This window comes from Salmo salar, chromosome 06, assembly GCF_965601325.2.
Source record: "Salmo salar chromosome 06, fSalSal1, whole genome shotgun sequence".
Classification (NCBI taxonomy): Eukaryota; Metazoa; Chordata; class Actinopteri; order Salmoniformes; family Salmonidae; genus Salmo; species Salmo salar.
In genome coordinates, this window is record NC_138296.1 from 42,466,374 (window position 1) to 42,476,582 (window position 10,209).

General features: G+C 41.2%; 1 protein-coding gene across 1 annotated transcript; it reads right to left on the bottom strand.

Annotated features, from left to right (window-relative positions):
- Positions 1–663: 663 nt before the first annotated feature.
- On the bottom strand, positions 664–5,958 carry LOC106607115 (paired mesoderm homeobox protein 2). Its single transcript, XM_014203719.3, has 3 exons — positions 5,248–5,958; positions 4,753–4,910; positions 664–4,494 (listed from the first exon to the last, which is right to left on the bottom strand). Exons 1-3 carry the CDS (start codon positions 5,480–5,482, stop codon positions 4,057–4,059), a joined length of 831 nt encoding a protein of 276 aa, XP_014059194.1. The 5' UTR covers positions 5,483–5,958; the 3' UTR covers positions 664–4,056.
- Positions 5,959–10,209: the final 4,251 nt, after the last annotated feature.

A 10,209-nucleotide genomic window follows, 5' to 3' on the forward strand; every position in this document is an offset into this window, starting at 1 on the left:
CGCTGTTAATTATCACTTTACACCGTGACATAATTGCACTTTTTAATAATCACAGTGTTGGCAGTTAATCGATCCTTTTAGTGTCTGTCCGGTTATCAAATATTCATATATATATAAAATCAATGTTAACCCTATTGTTGAAGTCATTGTGGTTTTAAATTCATTATCATTTTCATGGACAAAATAGGCTATAGGCCTACAATAACGCACTAATGAGCAGACATTAGTGTTGAGGCCTTAATGAGCAACTCAATTAGGCTATGAATACAAAGGATTCGGCTGAGCCCTTGTTTGCTCATTTGCATATGGGGCATTTTCATTCGAAAAACCAATGATACATATTTTAAGTTACATGTTGCAAACTCGGAAGAGGCTTAAAGTCTCCATGAAACGAATTAACCCAGAATCCAGACCCACTGACCCATTTTGGGTCACCAATGGTGGTTTCAAATTTGACCCAAATGAGATGGGCCCAAATGAAGATTTAGTGACTGGGGGATACTCTCTAATTGAGATTGGACAACAATCAAGAACAACTTGAGTGTGTCTGAGTATGACCCAACATAGGAGAAACTGACCCACCAAGAACTCGACAACCTCAACAAGATGCATAGTCTACAAAGAGATTAGATGGACATTGATATATTTACAAACAGCAACAAAAAAACATTTACTTTGTGTAAATAATACAAGTAGCCTAATACAAAGTAGGAACAACAAAGAAAACAAAATACATTGGGAAAAACGTGTGTAGTAACACTAATTACACTAAAACGTTGTATTAACATTTTTTTTTATATGAATTGTTTTAACATATTAGCTAAATATGTGTTACCAGACCTTGAAATCTACAGAATATAAAGATATGGATCGTTTAATTATTACTGAAGCAAATGCACACGGGCAATAAATATCCTGCTGACAATGAATATACATACAGTTATAATAATACCTATGGGGTTTTCTCATTTGGGCAAAAGACCGTCCTCTGTCCTCTCTCCTCCATGACCAGGAAACCGACAACTGATCAAGAGTGTGTCAAGTCATTAGTAGGCAAACGAAAGAGTGTCCTCCCCTTCTCGATAGCAATTTTCATCAAGGATATTCATGTGCATCTTACCGCGGAAGAGTTTTGAAATCTTCCACACACCCTTTGAATCAGCTTTTGTTTTGTCAGAGGAGAAAAACATGCACACGTTTAAAAACAATATTCTACTTATTGTTTGTTTTATCTATAAAATCTCTTGCACAACTAACTTAATTTGTTTTGATCACTTTACACTTATTTTGGGATCCACCCCAGTAAACGTAATTTGCCTAATGACGAGTGAGTGGAGAAGGACCGTATCATTTCAAGTAAGCGCATTTCCATCCACGTTCACTCTCCTCGCCGACTGTCCTCGATTAACTTTTTCCTTTTTCAAAGGAGGCAAGAGAGGACGGAGGAGGTGAGCAAATCTAACTGATAAAAGGCCCATAAAAGGAGATGAGATTTCATTACCAGAGGGGGGCACTGTTAGACTACAGAGAGACTTTTGAAAACATACAGAAGACTCAAACTAACACTCAAGCAGAGCCGGCCCTGGGCATAAGTGACATAGGCACTCGACCCCCGGCCTTTATGGGGCCCCAAACTAAAAAAAAAATTGTCGAGGACTCAACTTAATGTTGAGCTTTAGAATAGTAGAATACACAAGATGCAATGTCGTGCGTTGTGCGTTGGCAGTTTTCCTCTTGCTGTGTCAGTCACTCAATTAGCTCGTCAGCTAGAATTTTTTAGATTCTGAAGTTAGTCTACCCAGCTATCTAAACATGTAGTAGTCATGGGCAAAATAATTACCGACCGGGCACAAAGGGCATGTGTGCAGGGGCCTTTACCTCCAGGGGCCCCCCTTTGATTTTGTTAGTCACTCTCAATCAGATATCATATTAACATGCTATAAGTCATGGCAAAATATGTATAATTTCAGTAAATGATCTGTAAAACTGCACATTTTTCTCTCTGCCCCATGTCAAAATGTGTAGAATTGCAGGAAATTAACTTTAAATCTTAAAATGTTTCTCTCCGTTGTCAAAGGGGCCCCCAAAATGCTAGGGCCGGCCCTACACTCAAGATTTACATTCTCCTTTCATTACAATCCTTCCAACTCCCTATTCATATCCCCAGATTCTGGATTGGAATTTGCAGTGACCTTGGCCAAGTGGTGTCATATCCCATGTTTCTTCCACAGAACTAAAAGCTGTTCATGTCATACAGGAGATTGGCCATACAAAAAAGGCCAATGTCTAAGCCCGAAGGAAGTGCTCTGACTGTGAGGCTGAAAATCCTTTAGACTTGGAACAGCTGCTCTTTCCATGCTCTGAAAATCAACATAATACGGTTCAGTAGGACAAATAGTGCCACCTCTGGAAAAGTAGTGTTAATGATGATACAGGCTATTCTTATAGTCCCATCATGTAAATATGTTTTAGCCAACTGTACCTTTTTAAAACATCGATATACAGTATAGCTCAAGACGATACAATATGTGAGTCGTCTTGATATACATTTCGACAATACCGATAAAATATACAAACTGATGTATTTAAATGACAGCACTGTTGTAAAAAGTTTATCTTTCTCAGCAAAAAACAACATGTATTTGCCTCGTAATCTTCAGAAAGCGTTCCTGTCATTTGGGGGCAGTCATTTTTCAGCCACTTCCATTGTTTCCTGCGAGGGCCTGTGGCAGCACGCAGACATCCTGCCTCTCGGTCTGCAGTGAAGGTAACAGGATAGCCCCGGCCAGGGTTGGGCTTGTCATCGATGAGATCATTGAGAAGTCATCAGAGCGTTTCCTCTTTTGATTTTACCCTAATCTGATGGCTAATGTAAGAGCATTTAGTCACCAGTAATACAGCAGAATATCTAAAGACCCTGAGGTGATGGATGAAGGTCAGGACTGTATATCGGAGTTTTACATGTATTATGGAAAGATTTATTTAGGTGTGAAAAATCATGAATTTATTAAATAAAGAATTTATTCTGAATTGACTCACCTGGATAAATAAAGGTTCAATAAAATGAACCACCTCAGCGGGGAATGTGAAACGATAACAATGTCATCTTTGTTTCATGTGTTCAAGAGTTCAAGATAGTTCATGATAGAAACTGGAATTGTTCAGCCAAAGTGTAAAGAAACATTAAGGATAATATTTCAAGATGTTACTATGGATATACTATATATTTATAAGATGTTACTGTGGATATGCTATATATTTATAAGATGTTGCTGTGGATATACTATATATTTATAAGATGTTGCTATGAATATACTATATATTTATAAGATGATGCTATGGATATACTATATATGTATAAGATGTTACTATGGATATACTATATATTTATAAGATGATGCTATGGATATACTATATATGTATAAGATGTTACTATGGATATACTATATATTTATAAGATGTTGCTGTGGATATACTATATATTTATAAGAAGTTGCTGTGGAGTTACTATGTATTTATAAGATGTTACTATGGATATACTATATATTTATAAGATGTTACTATGGATATACTATATATTTATAAGATGTTACTATGGATATACTATATATTTATAAGATGTTACTATGGATATACTATATATTTATAAGATGTTACTATGGATATACTATATATTTATAAGAAGTTGCTGTGGAGTTACTATGTATTTATAAGATGTTACTATGGATATACTATATATTTATAAGATGTTACTATGGATATACTATATATTTTGGAAAGCATTCACCTCTTCCTAGTCTGAGCATTTCAAATACACGTTTAGCGTGATTGTTGATAGAGAAAGTTGTCCAGTACAGAAAAATAATGGCATTTCAAAACACAATACATTCATATAATATTAAACAAAAAATCAGCACCTTTTGTAAATGTTAGTTCATATCCTCATTGAATAACAGAATGAATAAAACCAAGGATGGGGTACTTAGGCAAGTTGCCTCAACCATAATGAGGTCTTAAGGACCTGTTTGCAAAGCCATGCAGAGAGAAAGAGCCATATCAGTTGCTCTCTCTGTCGTCAGTGTTCTGTGTTTGTGTCTGCAGTGCTGATGTCTCTCCTCCTGACCTGGCCACAGTGCTGTGGATCTCAGCCTCGTGCTCCCTGGCCTTGGCCCTTAGCTTGGCAATGCTACAGCAGCGGAACTCTTCTGGACTGGGCCCCTCCATCCCCTCCCATTCCCCTGCTGGCCCCTGAATCAAACCCTGTATGGGGGTGGTCACCACAGCAGAACGAGGTACTTTAGTCCAGGGATAGCTTCCTTTCTCCTGCCTCCTCTCCCAGTGCTCACCTTCAGAGCTCTCTAGCTCCGGTAAGCTCTTGTTGGGTTTGTCTGTTGTTGTGTCCTCAGCTTTGTTCTTCCTGGGAAATGGCTCTCCTAGCTGACCCTGCAACTTCAGCTGCCTCCGCATCTTAGCTCGGCGGTTCTGAAACCACACCTGGTGAAAATAGAACCAATGTAATATGTAGAATATGAGAGAGTGAAATCTCTTACAATGCAGTTTCGGGAAAAAAAATCAGTATCCACTAGATTTAACAGTTTTTTGACGTATTCATAAACAAATAATATTTTTTATATATAGAAAATACAGTAACATTGTGGCATGAAAGCTGATAGAAGCAAAGATGGCTTCTAGAAATCAGAGTTCATGCATTAGTAAAAATGGTTTGGAAGGAAGAGGGTGTTGGGACCGTACCTGCACTCTGGCCTCGATGAGGTCCAGTCTGAGGGCCAGGGCTTCCCTCATGAAGACGTCAGGGTAGTGGGTGGTCTCAAAGGTCTTCTCCAGCTCCTCCAGCTGCCAGCTGCTGTAGTTGGCCCGCGCACGACGCTGCTTCACTGGCCTCTGTTCATCTGGAAAGCACAGCACAACCGCCAATTACACAATCGCCAACGGTTGACAAGGAACTAATGGCTCTAGATTGGATAATTAGCGCCGCCGTTCATTAGGCCCTCTTTAACCGTGCTTGATAATTGATTGTTAGTTAGGAGCTGTTAGGAAAATCTTTTGTAAACATTTACACTGCCATTAGATAGTGCTCAATGAGTCTCTATGAGAAAATACATTCCACCAACTAATAAGCCAACACGTATCTGTAATAAATTGTCACACATGAATGTAAATATCCATGTGTTCTCCAAAGTTACAGTAATTCTGACATTCTAAGGCAGACTGTTGGTTGGAACTCACCCATGCTGGCCGTGAACTGCCCCATCCCAGCTGCCTGTGTGGCCAGGAACAGAGCCTCTTTGCAGGGCTCTGGTTGCAAGTAACTCCGCAGGGACTCATAGCTGATCAGTGGCCCAGGGATCAGGATCTGTGGAGGGGAGCCCAGTCTGGTGGGGAACGCAGGGAAGAAGTGAGCTGCGGAGGAGTGGAAGACCGCAGGTAGAAGAGTGGAGACCAACTGCCCAGGGCCAAACATTATCCAAAAGCTCTTAGAGGAGTCCAGAGTCTTAAGTGTCAATCCACTGGTATAAAGGGGACAGTCTGATACCAAAACAATTGGACGTATCTCAGCAGCACTTCACAACATCAGAGTAAACATTCTTGTTGAGGTTGGCACAAAATTGAGCAGAGTCAAGTTTTGAGGCTTTTTTACCACAGTGAAATCAAATAGGGCTGTTAATGAAGTACATCACCAGATCCAGAATGAAAGAAATCACAGAATCTTCCACCATCAATTCTGCGGGATGAATTGCAGTCATCAGCCATACATTGACTCTCGATCCAGAAGGCTACCTAAGATGAAGGTTGACATGGAGACTCAGGAGGAGCTCAGGTGAGATGCAGGTGATGGGTGGGGAGGCGAGAGAGGACTGCACTCAGCAGGTAAGGGGGTCTCACCTTAGTCTGGTGAGGTTCTCTCTCCTATCCTGCTGTTCCCCCTCCTTCCTCAGCAGTCACATGACTCACAGTGGGCCCAGACTGACTCCTGGGTGTGAGAGAGAGGGCTGGGCTTCAGAGAAATGGAGACAGGAATGTGAATCTGACCCATGATCCATCTCCAGGTAGATTTTCACACCATGGTATCATTCAATCCAAGTCCATTTAAAACCACAATGTACACTTTATCCTCTTCAGCACACCAATCCCATACAAGGTTCTGCATTCAACTTACATTATAGCAGCAGCTTCCACCCTCTATTTCATGTTGCACTCTGCATGGATTTGGTGTCTGAGGTTTACTTTGAACAAGTTAAGACATCTTTTAGCTTTGGAAATTTCAATCAAAGTGATGGATCAGACGTCAAGGTGTGAAAATGACATTAAAAAACAAAAGCTTGAACGTTCAGTTGAACACGTACACCACAAATATTTGAGAATATCGCTCGTCTTTCAATAAATAGTTGTCAAGCAGAAGAAGAAGAAACGATTCCGATGACAAACTGGTACAGCCCTTCGGAGATTATCAAAACAAGCTCAGAGGTGCCAAGCACAGAGCCACTGTTGCCAAGGTAAACAAGTTCACGCTAATTACACCACCTAATTGACATGACGTTGAATGATGACAATTAGCTGGATCGAAAACGTTTACCTAACACTTATTTCCTGATCTGATGTTCATTTTGGATGTTAGATACACTAATTGCAGTCATTATACACCCCAAAAGTTTATACAATTACAAATAAACGCTTTCCTAATAGCTAGGTCTAATCTTTCAAATGAAACGTTCAACAAAAACAATGGAAATGCTGTCATTAAATGACTAAAGTTGTCCCATCTAGTCTTCTATCTAAAATAGGCTCACCTGCTCAAATAGAAGGTTTTGTTTGGTCTTCGGCTGAAGACAGAGTTCACTGACAATGGCTGTGGGTCAGGGCTCCTTGGCCTTTGAAAACAGATAACTTTCACAGCTAAGCTTCAACTGGAATTTGCACCGATTTCATGTCACCCAGATTTGTATTTGTATTAAAACGTCTCCTCTTTCTCTCCAAGTAATATACACAATCCTAACATAAAGACTGTAACAATTACATTGAGCTAGAGATTCCAATCGATAGGGATTTAATGGGAATAATGATCACCGCAAGTGTTGGAATTGTAAATATTGTGAATTTGTATGATTGTGTGCAGGGCTCCCTTGTAAAAGTGGCCTTGGGTTCAATGGGATTTTTCAAGTTTAAATACATTTAAATAAAATCTAATAAACCTATAAACAGGTATTACCAGTGTTATACACAAATGCAAGCAGGTTTTGTTACTATGTAATAAGTTAAAGTCTTACTCAATCCCTCTTTCATGTCATCAGGTAAACTGTCCCAAATCACAGCTTAGTACGGGGCCTCAAAGTAAATCTCCACACATGCTGGAAGGAAGGTAATACAGCACTGTACTCCAACAGACCGTGACAGAGAGAGAGCATTCTCTCACATAAGAGCTACACGTATCCACTACACGTATCCACTACAAAACTTATAGACAATAATTAGGTCTCACACCTTCACACACACACACGCACGCACGCAGACAGACACACACACACTCTTTCTCTCACATAGTCAACTCACGTTGCTGTGCATACTCTTAAAGATCATCCCACCTTTCCCAAGCAGCCCAGCTGTGGCCCCGGTGTTGAAGGATCTCTGATGAGTTGATCATGATGAGGACTGACTGTCTATGATGTGAATGAAACACAGGTGTGTCAATTAATCCGGAGATACGCATCACCTGACACACCCCGCTAACTGCTTATCGGATCAGACGGCGGCTAGAACACGCCACTGTCATGGTTGTCACCACAGACTGGCGGCTTGAACTGCATACCTTTGATCAGTTCCAGAACATCAGCAGGAGACATCTGGCCAAAGCCATGCTCCCAACACCAGGGGAAGGTGAATCACTGTCTAGTCAGAGGACAGCACCTCTCTCTCCTCTCCAGTGGGGCTTTCATCCACACCTGTTCAAACACTAAATAAAGCCTACGCACAGGTATAGAGGTCAATAGACAAACATCAGAAATACCTGGACAATCTCTATGTTAAGCTGAATCTGTGAGCATGTTTATTGGTGCGTGTGTATGCGTGCGACAGCGAGGCATCAATGTTCACTCTGTTCCAGCAGCCCCCAGTCATTTCTTGGCTTCGCCGTTTCTAAAGCAAAAAGGAAAATAGATTAAAAGTGTCTAGTTTGAAGGGTGGGTAAATAAACATTGTGTGTGGGTTAGCACTGAATACTGAATGGCCATCTCCGTTCCATTTGTCCTTGGCACACAGGTAGACAGAGGGATTTCTGGGATGTCTGAAAGTATATCCCCCCCCCCCGCTGTTTTTGGTCTTTCCCGGGTTCCTCTAATGCCCATTGATCCACCTAATCAGGGGAGAAATTGGTGGAAACCAGCAGGGGTGGTTTAGCCATCAGTAAGGGGCTCGTGTACAAATGAGCTGCTTGTGGATAATTGAAGGAGGCATTAGGACAACAATGGCAGTGGCTCACACCAGTCTTCACTGGTCTCTCAGGTATTCCCAGGTCCCTGGATCACATGGCAGCCTGTGAAATCCACAGCAGACTTAAATAAAAATCACAGCATCATTAGTGGGCCTTCAACATTTGGGGGGCAAAATGCACATTCTCCATGGATTTAAAAAACCCACCAACGTTGTTGTGCCTCTTTTTCCATTACTGACTTTAGTTTGAAATGGGCTTGTTTGAGCTCGTATTTACGGCTTACAAATGTAAATGTAAAGGGATAGTTCCAAAGAGGACAAGAGAAGCAATGCTAGGAATGTTGGAATGAGAAATGCCAATACTCTGCAGTATAAGACCAACATAAAGAGCAGCTATTTAGGTTAGTGCGGTGCTAGGCAATACATGTACCATACATAACAAAAGCCTTCAATGTTCTTGTTAAAGGACATTTGAAACTGGCTCCACTATCAAATGTAACTGTGGACGTATTAGTACAGGACCTTAGATGACAGAGATTGGGAACAACGCACAATATCATTAATACTCACCCATTAGAGTGACACTTCAAAACATCCGACTAAAGTTCTGCCACATGTCTTGTGAAGATGGATGATGTTCGTTGGTGTCACGGGACTGTGCTTACGGCCGGTGTAATTTGCAGTCCGTAATAGCAGCAATGAACACTGATAAGATCAACTTTTAATGAGAGCATAAGTGAAGCTTAAGGGTTGTCACTTAACTGTCTCTGCTGCTAATGACTTTTCAGATTGTCAGGCAGATTTTTCAGACAGGGTCTAACTAAACTCCAAATTTTTATTTCTGATTCATTGCAAATTGTAAAAAACTCCAACAAAAACAACATAACCTTGCTGCGATTTTATCTCATCATCGGTTGCTTTTGGTTGCACTTACTCTTATTGACCAACTTGAACTTTAAATCAAAGCATGGCAGTACAATTGAATTCCGTCTGTTATTAAATTATTGTGATGGATGTGTTTGTCACATCCAGGGAAGACAAAGGGACATGTGTTTTAGAGCAGTGTAAGCCCCTATCTGCTCGATGCCTCACTCTCTCTGCTTGCTAAGAGTATCCTGCAGAGAGCAGGCTGATTGGTTTAGTCCTGGATCACTGGCTATGGGATAAAGCTGAGAGCCCAACCTGCTTTTCATGACAAAACGTTCAAGGGAAAGCGGCCACGATCCAAGAGCAATCACACTTTAGGCTTCAAAGTGCCAGGGGAAAAGAGAGGCGATAGCCGGTCCACATTTCTTCCACGTCGGCCAAGTGCAACTCATGCGTGGAGGAAGACGAGATGATCTAAGGAGAGGAAGACAGGTGTGCTGGGCAGGTAGAGGCACATCGGGGCCCCTCCCAGGGTTGAGTGAGAGACAAGGACTCACCCCCACCTTCCTGCACTGTCCACTTTCACATGAACTAGCAAATCAACAAATTTAACATTAAAACAACTCTTTAACAATCTGTGACTTTTCATAAAGCCATGAGAGGGCTGTTACAAAATACCTCATGTGCAGCAGTAAAAATGATTGATATAAGGTAGTTCATGAAGCTTAACTTGGAGCATGGCACATTGAGACGGTTTTAGTAGACCACAGCACCAGGTGCTTCTGAGGGCATCAAACGCTAGTCTGATGTGATGATGAATCAAGGCAGAGGTTATTAGCATGTCAGTGGCCCATCAGGCTACTTAATGACAGCCCTCTCTTTCCATCTCCTCCTCCT

Bases quoted from the DNA above. Each gene is read 5' to 3' on its own strand.
- LOC106607115 (XM_014203719.3), bottom strand. From the start codon at position 5,482: ATGTTTGGCCCTGGGCAGTTGGTCTCCACTCTTCTACCTGCGGTCTTC. The intron at 4,911-5,247 runs GTGAGTTCCAAC...TGTGCTTTCCAG, and splicing joins GCAGTTCACGGCCAGCATGG to ATGAACAGAGGCCAGTGAAG. The intron at 4,495-4,752 runs GTACGGTCCCAA...TATTTTCACCAG, and splicing joins TCATCGAGGCCAGAGTGCAG to GTGTGGTTTCAGAACCGCCG.